At 59.8% G+C, this 16421-nt stretch overlaps 2 protein-coding genes across 2 annotated transcripts in view; one reads left to right on the top strand and one right to left on the bottom strand.

Annotated features, from left to right (window-relative positions):
- Positions 1 to 16421, top strand: part of FREY1 (Frey regulator of sperm-oocyte fusion 1) — a 433428-nt gene that overhangs the window by 756 nt on the left and 416251 nt on the right. The window lies entirely within an intron of this gene.
- MAPK8IP1 (mitogen-activated protein kinase 8 interacting protein 1) lies at positions 177 to 10381 on the bottom strand. The gene is made up of 10 exons (XM_068397633.1): positions 10102 to 10381; positions 6237 to 6318; positions 5156 to 6031; positions 4445 to 4520; positions 3812 to 3984; positions 3435 to 3544; positions 3168 to 3287; positions 2124 to 2194; positions 1664 to 1762; positions 177 to 1236 (listed from the first exon to the last, which is right to left on the bottom strand). Exons 1-10 carry the CDS (start codon positions 10261 to 10263, stop codon positions 1164 to 1166), a joined length of 1842 nt encoding a protein of 613 aa, XP_068253734.1. The 5' UTR covers positions 10264 to 10381; the 3' UTR covers positions 177 to 1163.

Genomic DNA, 16421 nt, shown 5'->3' on the forward strand with positions numbered 1-16421 from the left:
GGTGACCTCCAGAGGCCCCTTCTGATCATCATACGATGACCTCTGGCCTCCAGGGATCGCAACGGGGCGCTCAGACCAAACCTGAGAAGCTCCGGCTCCTCTTGAGGTCCCAAGGGAAAGAATGGGCCAGGGCCCAAACCCACTGCTGTGGCACACAAACAGCACGGCAGCCCTGCTCCATGAACCGGCATATTTAATAGTTGGTGCCACCACAGCAGATCCAGCTGAAGCACAGAGACTGCTGGCTGCAGGGACCAGGAGAGCTCTTGTACCTCCGCAGTGCTTCGCACAGCTCCCTGCAGGCTTTAGCCCTTCCCGGCCCCGCTTCTGGCGGGGACCCAGCTCTGAGAGGGGCTGAGCCCCACTGCCCTGGGGTGGCCCAGCCCTGCCTCTGCCACCTGCAGCTGGGGGGAGAGGGGGAAAGGGGCAGAGAAAGGCTCCTCTCCTGAGGGTGCAGTTACTGCAGGGAGGGAGGGGGCGGGGGGAAGCATTTTTCTCTCTCCGCAGGGCACAGGTACAAGAGGGGAGGGGTAGGGATGGGGGCAGAGGCAGGGGTGAGCTGTCTCAGCTCAGCATGGCACTGGCTCTGGCAGAGGAGACACTGGGGCTCGCTCTGTCATCCCTGCCCAGCAGCCTTGTCCCCAGGGCCTGGCAGGGAGGCAATGCCCACTCAGGGCAAGCCCAGCTCCCAGGCCGGAGCCAGCACGTGGGTCTTGTTTGCTGTAGCTGCTGCATCTTCATACTGTGAGAGTGCAACTCTGACGCTGCATTAAAAGTCACCCCAGACGGGTGTGACGGGAAGCCGGGCCATGGTCACACGGAGGAGATGCCGCCACCCCAGCCTGCAGCAGGAAAGGGCCCGAGCGCGCTGCTGCCCACCCCTTCACCGGTCACAGGCAGGGCACCCCGCGGGTGCTTCTCCAATAGAATAAACTAAGAGTATTTTGTACAATAAACACAACTTGTCCAGCCCCCCCCCCTCCCGTCCCCCCAGCCCCAGCCCGAGGAAGGGGAGTCACGAAAAGAGGCAGCACTCCGTGCCCCGGGGAGCCCTGTCCCGGGCCCGCTCCTCCTCCAGGCCCAAAGCAGCTCTTGTCCATGCACGACACGCGGAAGGGCCGAGACTGCAGCCCTGTCTGTGCAGGAGGTGCCTGTGCCAGCCCCTACTCCAGGTAGATGTCCTCCGTAGGGCACGTGTACTCCACGTACTCCTTGTAGAACTGCTGAAAAGCTCTCCTGCAACACAGCACCGGGCAAAGCTGAGCAGTCTTCTCCCCATGAGGCCTTCGCAGAGCCCCGCTTCCCTTCTCGCCCTTGCTCCCTGCCCTGCTGGCACTTTGACCCTCCTGCCCCGCAGCCCCTCCTGCGTTAGCACCCAAAGCTGCCATCAGAGCCACAGGGTCTCCATCCTTGCTCCGATCCCCTGCACAGCACATGACTTTCAGCCATCTGCCTGCAAATCCTTGCACTTGTTCCAGTGCTGTCAGGAATGTGCTGCCCGGAGCCCTGTCAGCCCCAGCTCTCGCCCTAAGCCTCTGACTCGAGGGAATAGGTGCCAGCCTGGGGCCAGGTTCAAGCCCCACACATATGGGGAGATGGCAAGATTCAGCCTGGCTCCTCCTGCCTTTCGGGAGCACACCTTCTCCACCCAGCCAGGACTTACCCTACGGACTCTGCCAGTGGCTTCGTGGACTCCTCTGAGACAAAGACATGACAGGCAAATCTGTGGTCAGCAGGGTGCTTGGTGATGAACCCAAAGTATCTGAGGGCAAAAGAGAGTGGGTGTGACTGGACCAGCGGACAAGCAGGCACAGATACCCCAGCATCCCCAAGGCGCAGCTACCCTTGAGCATAGGGGTTTGGGTCCTGCACTGCCCCCCTCCGAATCCCAGTGGCCACCAGCTGCCGTGGTCCATGCCCAGGGCTTGAATGTAATTCCCATCCAAAGGCTGCTTTTGCATGAAGCTGCAGCGCTGGGCTCGTAGGGGAATGGAAGCCCTCAGGATCGGGAAACCTCCCCTTCCCGGCCCCAGCTGCGCTGCCCTTAGGGAACGGGAAGGCAGCGAAGCCTCTGTGCTGAGCTGCTGGCATTGAGAGCTGCCCCGCACCTCCCCACTACTCACTTGTTGTTCTTTGGATGGTACCCACAAAAGGAAATGTTCTTCAGCTGGAAAAAATGGCTACACTTGTTTACCTGGGGGACAGAGAGAGGAATCATCAAAGCTTTTCTCCCCACTACCCTGCAGGTCAGATGGTCTCTGGTCCCTGGAACTATGCACTTGGAATCAGCGGCAAAATAAACTGGAGCCTGATCCTGGGCTGCTACCAGCAGCAGTTTTGGGATGGCCCCAAGCACCTGCACACAGGGCAATCTTCCAGGCAGCCCTTCTGGCTCCCACCGTGGCTGCCTCTACCTCCAACAGCTCCTGTGGGGTTTCCCTGGTGGCCCTGCATTAGGCTGTACTTGGGCTAGAGTCAGTGCCCTTCTCCCTCACTCTCAGAAATACCAGCAAATAGAAGGTGAATGGATAACTTAAAAACTAAAGAAGTCATTCAAGCCTTATTTAGTTCTAGGGTTCCAGCCAGAAATGAGAACTTATCTATAGAAGTTTAAAGAGCAACCAAGCTGACGGCATCCTCTAGACACAGGCAAGACTTGTAGAAACCCCAGCCCAGCTCCCTGCTACAGCACCCACAGCCAGGAACTACTCCTACCCCACAGCTGTAGGGGAGGTTTCCCAAAGGCTTGCTGCAAAGTCCCTGCTTGCCTCTGCCCAGCATCTCGCCATGCTCTGCTAGGCTACTTATGCACAACGCTAATCAGCGGCCTGCCATAGCCAGCTAAAGAGATTACAGGGCAGATCTGGAGGACACCGCTCAAAATAGTAGTGGAAAGGTTTAGGAGCAGCTGACAGATTACCAGCGCAGCTCAGCTCACAGCATCCCAGTGCAGCGACGCGCTTGGCAGCCGTGAGGGCATCAGCTGGCAGTACAGCCCAAAGCTGGGATCCTGTGTGCAGTGGGGGACCCTGATGTTGGGCCTACAACCCCTCTGTGTTTCTCACACCCTTAGATAGGTGGAGATCCTCCATTTTCATGACTGCAGCATAGGGGGCACGAGCCAGCAGCCGGGGAAGGGACGAGACGAGCAGGGAGTGGGACACTACCTTGCTGTGCTCCTTGGAGTCATCAGCTTTCACAGCGATCTTGACTCCACGCACGCTGATCTCCAGGACACAGCTGGAGGGTGGGTTAAAGTGCACAGTGAGGCGGCGCGTGGTGGCAATCTGCGGGGGGAAGACAGAGAGACAAAGCCCTGGCACTCATGAGCAGTGATGGTGGCTCACCCTTTCCCTTCCCTTCCCCACTGACGCTCTGCCCTGCTGTCAGGAGGAGCAGGCGCTCCTGCTCCCACAGATAGGGTGGGACACTACCTTCTGCATGGCTGCACACAGCACATCGTTGCCCTTGTGATAGGGAACCTGCACCGAGCCAAGGAACTTCACCCGAAACTGGTCCACCCAGTCGCTGCTCTTGGCCAGAGCTGGAAGAGAGATGAGTGGGAACATGGGCTGAGATCTACCTCCCCGCTCCATATCGCCACCCCTGCATGTTTCCCTGCCCAGGGAAGGCTTCCTGCAGCACCAGGTACCAGCTCCCAGCACCGCATCAGAAGCTGCCCACCGCTCCCTGCCAGGCGCCCAGCATGGTCCTCCCTCCATCCCCCTGCTCAGCACCAGGCTCTGCTCAGCAGAGAGGAGGTGGACACAAGATGGGAGGCATCAGCAGGCTGCACGCAAAGGTTTGGTACCTGTTACATGGTCTGGGTCCTTGGTGACTTCAATAGCGTAGTAGGCAGGAAAAATGCCCCGGTCACCCGTCCGCATGTTGTACGCTTCATACCAATAATCTTCTGCCTGCACCTCCACCAGCAAAGGATCGTCCACCTCCAGCTCCAGCTCATCCGCGTGGCGAGGCACAAACCTGGGCAGGGAGGCACTAGCACCTGGCCGGCCAGCAATGCTGGTGGCCTTCTCACCAGCACACTGCTGGGGCAGTGGGCAACACAAAACCTGCTGCCTGCCCAGGCAGGCAGCACTTGGCGGGTGTAATTAGCCATGGGGACCTGAGATGCTGAATAATGCATCCAAGCAGGTTTAGGCTCAAAAGGTGGCAGCGCCCGGCACCTAAAGCAAGGGTATCCCTATGGCACCACCCATGCTGCTCCCCAGAGGTCCTGGCTGCCCTTGGAGGTTTTGTCCCTGCAGCAGCCTGGGCAGATGTTGCTCCTGGGCAGGACACAAGCTAGGGGTGGTGGTTTGGTCCCTGGGGCTTCCCAAAAGCTGGAAACACTGGGGTTTGGGCTGGCCCCACCATGGTGGGAGGGTGGCACCAGCTTTGCCCCATGAGAGGCTGGGGACACCACTCGCACCTGCAAGCTTACCTAAAGACAGCGCGGTGGGTCTGCTCCTGCTCCTCCCCGTTGATCATGCAGGAGAACAACCCAAAGGACTCGGCACCTGAGGACCAAGGCAGAGGGGGACATCTCAGTGTTGAGGAGTCAGTACCACAGCCGAGGTAAGGACATCAAGCCAAACAGGCTGCTGATGCTCCTGGGGGATGGCTCAGCTGAGACAAAGCTGTGTGGTGCCACACGAGAGAAAGGCACGGCTAGAGCCACTGCACTGGTGCCCAGTGGTCTCCACTAGGACAACGACCTCCCTGCGCCACCCCACACAGCTGTGACAGCTGGTGTCACCAGCACCGTAGGACTGACCATGCCACAGGAAGCCCTGCCTGCCAGGGCATGCCAGCAGCCGTAGTACTCCTCCAGGCTTGGAGAGGAGGGGGACACTCCAGGAGGGATGCCGTCCCCTTGCAAGACCACCCAGTCTCCCCCTCAGCACAGCCATATCTTGGACTAGCCAAAAAAGCAGCCTGAAACACCTCCACCTGCAGGTCACAAGGTTTTTCCAAGCCCCCCCACACCTCCCCAGCCACAGGCTGCAGCAAGCAGAGCTGGGGCTAGTGCCTGCTTGTGGCTCTCCACCTCGCTGCAGGGCCCTGAGTGTGCCCTCAGCCTTGTACCAGGGACAGGCAGGGCTGCCCAGGCAGGCAGCCACCAGCCCACCTCCCGCCAGTGCCCAGCACTCACTGGAGGAGCGCGCCCGGCCACTCATGAAGACGTTGAGGAACTTCTTGGAGAAGTGGATATCTGCCTCGGGGGTGGAGTCCTCGGAGAGGCAGACCGAGTCACGCTTCAGTGCGTCCTCCTCATACTCCTCACCAATGGCCGACTCATAGGGTGAGGAGACACAGTTGTCGTAGACAGTGGCTGAGTCGCTCTCATCGCTGTAGCCCGAGTAGCACTGCTTGAGGCTGACCAGCTCCAGCTGCACGTTCTCGTCCACCACCAGTGTGTACTTGACCGAGTCGTAGGAGAGGGCGCTGGTGTCCGAACTCACCGAGGCTCTCTGAAGGTTGTGCCCTGGCCGGGAGCCACCACTCCCGCCACCACAAGAGGCCCTGGGCAGGTTCGTCTTGTCGGGGGAGGACATGTAGTCCAGCACCTCATCCTCCTCACTGATGGAGGGGTTGGTTTTCCCTGCCAGGGCCGAATAGCCAGAGGTGTCAATGTCGGAGCTGATGGACATGCGGTTCTCACTGGACTGAGACAGGAACGGCTTGTCAGTCTCCAGGGGGTCCGAGTTCTTCTGTACGGGCGTCAGGTAGATCTCCTCTGTGGCCTCCAGTCTCACATCTGTCTGGTAGCGGATGCGGTCCCGGTGGGCCTCGGGGCCCCTCGCTGTCACCACCACCACGCTGGCACCATGCAGTGGGGGCCGGCTGGTGGTCTGGTGCTTCTCAGGTGGCCGAGACGAGGCGACACAGGCAGGTGCCATCTGGGTGGCCGCTGTGCGCCGGCACGGGCTCTCCGTGGACGTGCCCCGGTCTTTGGTGGAGCTTGTGCTGTTTTGGTGATTGACCTCATCACTCAGGCAAATGTGGTCATGGGGAGGGGTCTGCTCACCTGGAGGGGGAAGAGAGCAGCACTGACAGCCCCGCAGAGGGTGATGCTCCCTGCCAGGGAAGATGGCCACGGATGCCACCCAGACTCAAGATGGACACTCACCCTGCATCTATTCGGGATGTTTTCCCCAACCTCTTGCCCCAGGCTCCTAAGAGCCACAAAAGGATGTAAGGAGCTGCCCCTGGCCAACAGCCCGAGAACTCACCCGTTTTCAGAGGGGACGACGACCGGGACACCCGCTCCTGCCAACTGTGCTTTTTCCCCAGAGAGTTGTTATTCAGAGTGTCCTGAGGAGAAGACAAAAATGCCTTGTAGCCCAAACAGTAAACAGCACATGGCACCGCAGCAGCACCCATCCCTCCCCAGGTCTGCAGCACCTTGCTCGTCTCCCCCTCGCCTGGGCGTGCAGGGTCACATGGTGCTCGCGGGGACCCCCTCATCAGCCCCACATTTTGCCACGCCGCTGCTGCAAGAGCTGGCACAGTGGCCAAAGCAGGGTGGGCAACGAGCCAGCCGGGAGGCAGACGGCCTGGCCTGGATGGATGGACTCATCCACCTTGGGAAGATTCGGCTGCAGAAGCCCATGCCTGGATGGTCCCAAGCCAAAAATTCAAGACCTGAGCCTGCCTGGAGTCCACCTGGGCTGGGCTGGGCAGGCATGCTTTGCTCCCGTCCTCTGGGCCCTGCCTACCTTCAAACCACCCAATGTTATTAAAGGGGGGAAGTCCCAAGAGCCGGGGGTTGTGCTGCTGGGAGCCAGCTACCAAATGGACTGACACCTGCTACTGGAGTCATCCATATAGGGCGTATATAGGGGTACACATACGCACACACATATAGGTATGGATACATATCCATACATGCACACACACATATACATAGTCCAGTAGCAGACATCAATCCTGATCAGCTGGAGAGGGAAGGCAGGATTGGGCCACCTGTGCTGCCCATGCTCGGGCGAGCTTCTGTGGGTGCTGTGCCCTGCCCGCCCAGCCCTGGGTGCCCGGCCATGCGTGTGCACATGTGTGCATGCTCAAGGGAACACGCGCTCAGCCTCACCATGAGACCCGGGAACCAAAGGCCACCAGGTCCCCTCTACTGAGGGCCCTCCAGCAGACGGGGCACAAGTCCTCCCTGCCCACCTCAGCATGGCAGGACATCCTGCCTGCTGCAGCCCCAGCCTGTCCCCATCCTCTCCTCCACCCCCAGGTTCTCCCTCGCCGCCCACCCCCAGCCCCTCCTGCAGGGCACCGGGTGTTTCTCCCCCAGCTGCAGCAGGGGCATTTTCCACGCCGTTAGTTTTTGCTCAAGTACTAAGCCCCACTGGGACTCCCTGGATTTTCTCATGGCCTTATCACCAGCCTGCAGCTATTACCAGCAGCACAGGAGCTGCCCCGTCCTTGCTTTGCTTCCCCACCAACATGAATCAAGCCTTTTCCCTGAAACTCCACCACGTCGCACACTGCTGAACAGTGGCTGCCACATCCCTGCCTCCATGCGGGGAGGGGACAGACCCCCACCACGGAGCTTCAGTGACCTCCCAGCACAGCCTCTGTGAGCCCCTCCTATGCCAAGGCAAACACCAGCACGTCCCCACTTGCCTTTCCCAGGGACACGATGGGCTGGGACGTGGGCCAGGCGAGCTGCCGCAGTGACAGCCTCTGCGTGCAAAGTGCCACGGGGCCAGCATATGAGCCAGCCTGGCTGCCTGGAGCAGGACAGGAGGCAGCACTGCAGCAGGCAGAGCCCACCGAGCCCACCCATCCTGCAGGGCCAGGACACTCTGGGGTCTATAATGCCCAGCCAGGGTGGAGGGGCACTCACAAGGTTTTAGAGGATGAACCTAGCCTGTCCAGCAGCTATTTCTTCTCCTCTGGGAAGTTGGGGATGTTCCTCTCACTGTCTCTGTGCCACCTGCCTGGGATGATGACCACAGACCGCCCATCACCAAGCCAGCTCCTGGCCCAACAAGGAGAAGCTGGAGCAGAAGGTGGCATGGTGCCCTGCCTGTGCACACCCTGCCCAGCACGAGGAGGCTGGAGGCACAGGAAGGCAGCCCGGTGCCCTAAATGGGCATTCAAGAGAGCACACATGGCCACGGTCCCTCTTCTAACCACCTGCAGGAGAAGGGAGCTGGGAGGGCCAGGAGGGTGCATGAGGGTCTGGCACAGGTGGAGGCAGATCTCCCAGGCCAAGCACCAAGGGCTGCCCTGCACCCTGTCCTCTCCTTGGAGCACCACACACAAGCAGGGAAAAACTGCCTTTGGCTAGAGGTAGGCACCCAGAACAGCACCCCAAGCACCTTACAGCCAGACTGCCTCAGGCCCCTATCCTGCCTCTCATGGGATGCCACCAACAGCGCTGTCCTCCCTGTCCGGCCATGCCATCCCGGTGCCCCCATCCCTGCTGACTCCAGGCTCCTGCTGCCAGCTGCAGCAAAGCCCCCACCTCCCATTTCCCATGTCCTCAGCTCTGGCCATGCCTGTGGCCTCACAGCCTCCAGCATTCCTCTGCGAGGGGTCCATCAGCTCCCCCTCCCCAGGCCACTGTCTATGCAACTCCCTCCCTCCCCAAATCCTTCTCCGCAGGCCTGCTGCTACCCCTGGACACTGGTTGGGACCAGCTGCCCTGGAGGGGGGCCCTGCTCTCCCCCATCCCCCCAGCTGGATGTGGCTGCCACGTGCCACTTGCTCCTCGGGGTCCCCGCGCAGAGTGGGACAAGGCTGCGGCTGTCCCCTTGTCCATTATGCTCAGTAGGGCTCCCCCCGCCTCCCCAGCCCTGCTGCCTTTGTCCCCAGTGCCAGCTGCCCCACGGGCACCCATCCTGGCTCTGTGCTCTCCTCCTCCTCCTCCCACCCGAGGCATCAGCTGTCTGTGCCGGGCTGGTAACACCCGGCTCCAACTACTCCCCATCTGTCACCCACAGGGACACCTGCCTCTTGCTTCATGCTCCTCGGCTGAATGTCACCATGACGAAAATGCTCCTACTTGGCAGAGGGCACTGCTCAACACGGGAGGGTGGCACAAATAGCCCTGCGTGTCATGCACCTTGCATGGGTCTGCAAAGTTTGTAGGAGAGGTGGGGCAAAGGGACGCCGGTCATGGCTCAGAGGGTCAGCATGTGGGGCATCAAAACGCCTCCCACCCCAGGGATGACAGCAACCTCAGGGCTGCGTGGGGCAGGCAGTCTCAAGGAAAACCTTCCACAACCTCGTACAAAATCTGAGTGCAAGCGAGACAACAGAACCCCCTTTTCCTCCCGGCCACCATTTTGGGCGTTGCCGTTCTGTCTCACAAATTTTGCACGGGGCACTGACATCAATGCTTGCTTTGCCGGGGGCTGCTGCTCGGGAGTGGCGGCCACTGAGTCCCCACAGCCAGGCACGATGTCACCATCCTGCCCTGGGGCTGGTGTTGCCCCAGCCTGGGGCTGGAGCCCAGCCAGCCGTTGGCCAGTGGTGCCAGCCCTGGGCTCGCCAGCCCCGTGACATGGTGCCCCATCCCGTGATGGCTCATTCATGCACTCGGTGCACTGTGCCTTGTTTGCTCTCCATCCCCACGGGGTCCCTTCCCTGCTCCCACCTCGCCCCTGCCCCATGGCGCTCTGCCAGGCCCCGCTGGCTCTGCTGGCGGCACAGCTCAGCCCTGCCACGCTGATGCCCCTTCCTGGCCTGTTCCCTCCCCACCTGGGCAGTGGCGATGGAAGAAGGGCCCACCCGGCCGCCAAGCCCCCCCACACCCCCGCCCGGGCAGGGGACACAGCCTGCGGGGGCTCGGCGGTGCGAGGGGGCGGCACGGCAGGGCGCGAGCACGGCCCCGAGTCCCCGCGGTGCCTCCCGGGCCCGCAGACCGCTCCCTCCGGCCCCGCAGTAGGGACCGGGCCTGCGCCGCGCCCGGCCCAGGCGGCGGGCAGGGACCCCCGGGGGGGCATCGCGGGCATCCCCGCCATCCCCCCGGCCGAGCCCCGCCATCCCTCCCAGACAAAAGACCTCGGCGGCGGGAGCACCCCTCCTCCTCCCCGGACCCCCCCGGCCCGCTCGCCCGCTCGCCCCCCCCCGTCCCCGCCTCACCTGGCTGCGAGGCACCTGCGGGAAGAGGTTGAGAGTTGTGGGTCGCTTCGGCCTGTAGATGTCGGTGGTCCCGGCCGGGGGGTCTTTCTGCAGCGGCTCGGGCGCCGCGGGCTCCTCGGCCGGCGCGTCCCCCGCCGCGTCGATGAGGTCGAGCTGGAGCATCTCGGCCTGCAGCCGGCCGGCCTCCCCGCCGCCCGCCGCCCGCGCCCCGCCGCCCTGCCGGCTCACATGGCCCTGCCGGGATTAGCGGCGCGATCAGGCCACCGGGAGGGCGGGCGGGGGCTGCCGCGCCTCCCGCCGGGGCCGGGGAAGGGGGGGCCGCGCCGGTGCAGCCGCATCGGCACCCGGCGGCCTCATCCCTTTAAAGGGGCAGGGACGCTACTGCCGCGGCCGGGGAGCGCCGCGCCCCCTCCCCGGGCAGGCGCGGGGCAGCACCGGTCCGTGCTGGCTGACCCCGGGTGACGGGGCACCCGCATCCCCTCGCTCCCGGCCGGTGCCCGGAGGTGCGTGTAACCGCGTTCACCACCAAGCGCACAAACGCGCACGCCCAGGTTTCATCTCGGTACGGCGAGGACATCTTTTACAGCGAGAGCAATCGTTCACTGGAACAACCCACCCAGGGACGTGTCGAGTCCCCATCGCTGGAGGTTTTCAAGGTGCGACTGGACAGGGTGCTAGATAATCTCATCTAGGCTCCCTTGCCCACAAAAGGTTGGACCAGATGATCTTTCAAGGTCCCTTCCATCCTGGGTTGTCCTATGATTCTTCCTCCTAAGGCAGACCGTGCCCTTTCTTGGTTCCTGTCCTGGCAACTGGGACTCAAACAACCACACTATGATTTTAGTCGGAGGTTTGGTCCCGGAGCAGGTCGCTCGGGGCCTTCCCCATCACACCTTAATATCCTCATAGATAGAGAACCCACCGCTGCGTTGGGCACTGGTGCCAGTGCTGCACTACTACTGTTCTTCTGTCTACGGAGTGGACATTTTCACTGCACGCCTCTGAGAGGAGTCAGGCTCCTTCTTCCCTGTGACACCCATTAGGCAGCCGGGGACAGCAGTTACATCTGCCTTGGCAGCCTCATCTTAAACAAGCCTCTTCTCATGTACCCTGCATTTGTACGTGTCGGGATGTGAAGCCACGCAGAGGGGATGCTCGACAAGCCAGTGGCCTGGCATCAGCTTTCCAGTCACCTGCTGGCAGTGGCTGTCCTCCAGCCGGGAGCAGCCCCGCTCTTCCCCCTCACACCCTTGGAGCAAGGTGGCCACCATGGCCCGTGAGGGCTGAGAGGAGCAGACACCTGCATGGCTGCATTGCTGGGCGAAGAGGCACCAATGTCCCCCTGCGGCTGCAGGTGTTTAAAGGTCAGCCTTTTCCTTCCCAAGCCACCTTCCTAGAAGCAACCAGAACTTGCACGTGCACGGGTTGCTGCAGCCAGCAATAAAGGCTGCAACTTGGCATTAGCAAGTTGGATGCCCTGTGTTATCAGCTCTTCGTGGTGACTGGAAAGCTCGTCAGTGGGCGGAGGAGAAGGGCATTTTTTTGCAGCTGATGCTACCCGTGTCTCCGGCTGCACAGAGGATGCCCCTTGAGCCGTGGGAGAAGAAACAGCCCCAGCAGCCTTGCTGCTACTGGCTCCTAAATACCCAGGCTAATGCCAGCACAGGCAGGGTTCTGCCTACCGCAGGCACCATACGAGTCCTCTCACAGGGGCTGTTTCACCTCAGTGTCCCTGCTGCAGTCCTGGCAGGTACCGGATGAGAGCCTGGAGGAGCACTGCCACTAAAACCTGTCCTCTTGAGGCTTTAAACATTTAACTCCCTTGTTTTTAATGTTAGCCATCAACAACAAGTTCTGTGTTTCTGTGGCACCAGTTGCCTGTGGCAAATCATGTGGATTTTAACAAGGAAACCAAGGCACAGGAAAGGAACTGGGAGGAAACGCCAGCTAAATAGATCATACCTAGCCAAGGTAGGTGTATTCGAGTCCGCTGGTGACATTCAACCTAGACTGCTGATGATGCTGCCTCAGTAATCCTGTAGCTGTAGTGATCACTCAGAAAAATCACAGAGGAGGGCAAGTCCCAGAAGCATGCAGAAAATCAAAACAGCACCCAGTTCGGAGAAAAGCGCGCCCTAGGAGGGATGCACCATTGCAGGTTCAATAGCTAGGAGGAAACTATAGCCACTGCGGGTACTTATTAACAGCCTGTAGCACAACAAAGTGATTTTGAAACCACACAGCAATAGATCACCTTACCATATGAGTGGGGCCTGTGGTGATCTGCAAAGCGAGGGCAGAGACTAGATGCTGGGAAGCCTTTCTAACTGGAAGGATGCTGCCCTACCAGAACAGGCTGCCTCGGGAGCCCATTAGGAACAAGTTCATGTAACCTAAGGCCAGCCTGAGTATGCTCACGCCTCAGCACAGACGCAATGGTGAGGTGACTTCCCAAAGTCCCTTCAGCCTGTGGGAGAGATTAGGGTGTGTGGGAGGAGAAAAAGACCAAAACACTTTGTTTTCCCAGCATAAGACGACTGCTGGGAATGCAGGGCTTCCTCTCGATGTTCACTGTCACTGATGCAGCGTGCTGCTGGCAGCAGCCGTCTCCGGAAGGCCAGCGGGACACACTGTGAAGGGGGCAGCAGCTGCCATGAGCCGCCCGACCAGCTGATGCGGGACCCGCTGGGAGCCAGCTGCACGGGCGGGGAGGGAGCAAAGGGTACGGCAGCAAGGGGGCTGCTTACTCCGGGCGGCTTTTCACAGGCTGCCTGTGAAGCTGCCCCTGTGATCCATCGCCAGCTGTGGCTGTGCCAGACTGGGGGCAGAGAGGCTCCTCCTGGTGCTTTGAAGCCAGGGGCAAAGCAGTCACAGCTGGCTGGTAGGGAGAGGGGTCACAGTTGTCCCCTCTGCTCAGCATGTCCCCCTTGTTTCCCTATGCTGATAAAATACTTTCCTCAGCTGAAGGTTTTGTCAGTCCTCCGACAGGGAAGTGTCAGGGGATGAGGAAAAGGCAGAGGTGCTCAATGCCTTCTTTGCCTCGGTCTTTAATGTCAAGACCGATTGTCCTCAGGAGACTCGGCCCCCAGAGCCTGAAGTTAGGGACGGGGGACTGTGTGAACCCCCCGCAATCCAGGAGGAGACGGTTAGTGACCTGCTGTGCCAATTGGACACCTACAAGGCTATGGGCCCGGGTGGGATTCACCCCAGAGTAATGAAGGAACTGGCATATGAACTTGGCAAACCACTCTCTATTATCTACTGGCAGTCCTGGTTAACTGGAGAAGTTCCAGCTGACTGGAAATTAGCAAATGTAACGCCCATCTACAAGAAGGGTCGGAAGGATGATCCAGGGCACTATAGGCCTGACAGCCTGACCTCGGTGCCAGGCAAGGTGATGGAACAGATCATCCTGAGTGCCATTACACGGCACATGCAGGACAATCGGGGCATCGGGGCCAGCCAACATGGATTCATGAAAGGCAGGTCCTGCTCAACCAACCTGATCTTCTATGACAAAGTGACCCGCTTAGTAGATGAGGGCAGGGCTGTGGATGTAGTCTATCTAGACTTCAGTACAGCATTCAACACTGTCTCCCACAGCATCCTCCTAGACAAACTGGCTGCCCGGGGCTTGGATGGGTGGACTCTTCGATGGGTTAAAAACTGGCCGGATGGCCGAGCCCAGAGAGTGGTGGTGAATGGGGCAAAGTCCAACTGGCGTCCGGTCACTAGTGGTGTTCCCCAGGGCTCAGTTCTGGGGCCGGTGCTGTTCAATATCTTTAGAGATGATCTAGACGTAGGGACTGAGTGCACCCTCAGCAAATTTGCAGATGACACCAAGCTGGGTGGGAGTGTCGATCTGCTGGAGGGTAGGAAGGCCCTCCAGAGGGATCTGGACAGTTTAGATAGATGGGCCGAGATCAACGGCATGAGGTTCAACAAGAACAAGTGCCGGTTCTTACACTTCGGCCACAACAACCCCATGCAGCGCTACAGGCTGGGGGAAGAGTGGTTAGAGAGTGGCCTGGCAGAAAGAGACCTGGGGGTGCTGATCGACAGCCGGCTAAACATGAGCCAGCAGTGTGCCCAGGTGGCCAAGAAGGCCAATGGCATCCTGGCCTCTATTAGGAATAGTGTAGCCAGCCCGTCTAGGGAAGTGATCGTCCCTCTGTACTCGGCACTGGTGAGGCCGCACCTTGAATACTGTGTCCAGTTCTGGGCCCCGCACTTCAAGAAAGATGTTGAGGTGTTGGAGCGAGTCCAGAGGAGGGCGACCAAGCTGGTGAAGGGTCTGGAGGGTCTGACCTATGAGGAACGGCTGAGGGAGCTGGGGTTGTTTAGCCTGGAGAAGAGGAGGCTCAGAGGTGACCTTATTGCAGTCTACAACTACCTGAAGGGAGGTTGTAGCGGAGTGGGAGTCGGCCTCTTCTCCTGGGCAACTAGCAATAGGACAAAGAGGACATAGCCTCAAGCTTCGCCAGGGGAGGTTCAGGTTGGATGTTAGGAAGAATTTCTTCTCAGAAACGGTCATTAGCCATTGGAAGGGGCTGCCCAGGGAGGTGGTGGAGTCACCATCTCTGGATCCGTTTAAGAAAAGACTGGACATGGCACTTAGTGCCATGGCCTAGTTGACATGGTGGTGCCAGGGCAATGGTTGGACTCGATGATCCCTGAGGTCTCTTCCAACCTGATTGATTCTGTGATTCTGTATCTGTATCTTCATGGCTGGTTCACACCTTTTCATGCAGACCATGCAGGCTCAGCACAGCCCTGTATCAGCTATTTTCCTTTGGGCACTTGTTCTTGTGCTCTCAGGTACTTCCAAGAAGGGCATTTCTTTTTCTTTTTTCTTTTTTTCTTTCATTCCCACATTAACCATTTTCTGCAGCTCCTGGAACACAGACGAGGCACCGAGCCTTTGTTAACCACAGCCTGGCTGTTTACTGGGATCCATCTTGTTGAAACCAAGGATCGTCACCTTGGATTTCCAAGCCACCAAACAGAGGTCAAACCTGAAGCAAAGGCCTGGTACTTCTGTTGCAACCACCCCCCTCAACGTGCCTGACCGCTGCCGTTTGCGAGGCAGGGGTGCCGTCCCTTGCCCCGGTGGCCCTCGCTCCTCCCCAGCCGGCCTCCTGCCCTGCCGTCCCACAGCCCCAAAGGCAGCTCTGCTCCTCCGCTGAGCCCTCTCCTCAGCTCACCCCTTGCTTTACTCCCGGTTTTCATTTGCCCAGGACTTCTTGTTGAAATTAAGGGTTTTTTCAGCCACGCTTGGGATTATTCCTCATTCTTAGTACAAGATCTCCCATCCATGAGGTGCAGTCCTTGTTGGTGGACAGAGTTCCCTCCTGCACAAACATCAGTCTACGCCTCCTTGCAGTTTCTGCGTGTCTAAGCCACTATTTCTGGAAAGCTGCTAAAATAGCCCATGATGAAGTCATCTTTGTTTTTCCAGGACCAAAAAAAAACAAAACCCCACCTCTGTTTGGGTGTTGACCTCCACACCAGTCGCCTGCTCCTGCCACAGGGTTTTGCTGCCCAGCGGTTCTGCCCAGACCCCCCACTTCGCCAAGGTCGCCGGCCATCCCCACCCAGCAGCTGCCTTCCCAGTCCTCTGGAAGGGTTTGTCCCCTTGCTCCTTCCCAGTGCTCTCCTGCGTGCCACTGGGTTACTGTGCCTGCGCATCCCTCCGGAGACTCACCGCCAGCTCAGGAAGCTCAGAGTGGTTGGATGCCCCCAGCCCCGCAGCTCACTGCGCTCCCCAGAGCCTGTTTCCCCCTTCCCCATCGCTCTGCTCCGGTGTGATCCGGCAAGCCGGCAGCTCGCTCTCACCCCACATCCCTTGCTCCATCGCTGGGCTTTCACCAGCTGCCTGGTGCTGCCGGGGCAACCAGGGCCAATCCCCCATCCTACATACCACGGGTGCTCTGTGGCACCGGCACCGGGAGCTCGCCATGGACAGGGCATCAGCATGGGCCCTCCCCATGCCCTGGCATCGGACTGACTTGCCAAGCCAGCCATCCCCACATGACTCAAATAGCTGGCTGACGCCGGCCACGGGTCACTACTGATTTACTGGCCCCTGCGCCGTGCACGGACCTGGCCAAGCTGCTTCCTCTGGGCCTGGCTGCTTCCATCGCAACCCTGTCACCCCAAGCTCGCCCCAGACTGCAATCGGGTTGGAAAGCTCCCTGGCTCTTGCCTTCGACTTTTAGAATTGAAAAGCCCCTCTCGCCGATGTTGCTGTCATCACTTTCGGTTCTGCTCCTCGGGCAATCTGCTGTGTCTCATACAAACCATTTGGACATATTTTTAGA

The sequence above is a fragment of the Nyctibius grandis genome, chromosome 4 (assembly GCF_013368605.1).
Source record: "Nyctibius grandis isolate bNycGra1 chromosome 4, bNycGra1.pri, whole genome shotgun sequence".
Taxonomy (NCBI): Eukaryota; Metazoa; Chordata; class Aves; order Nyctibiiformes; family Nyctibiidae; genus Nyctibius; species Nyctibius grandis.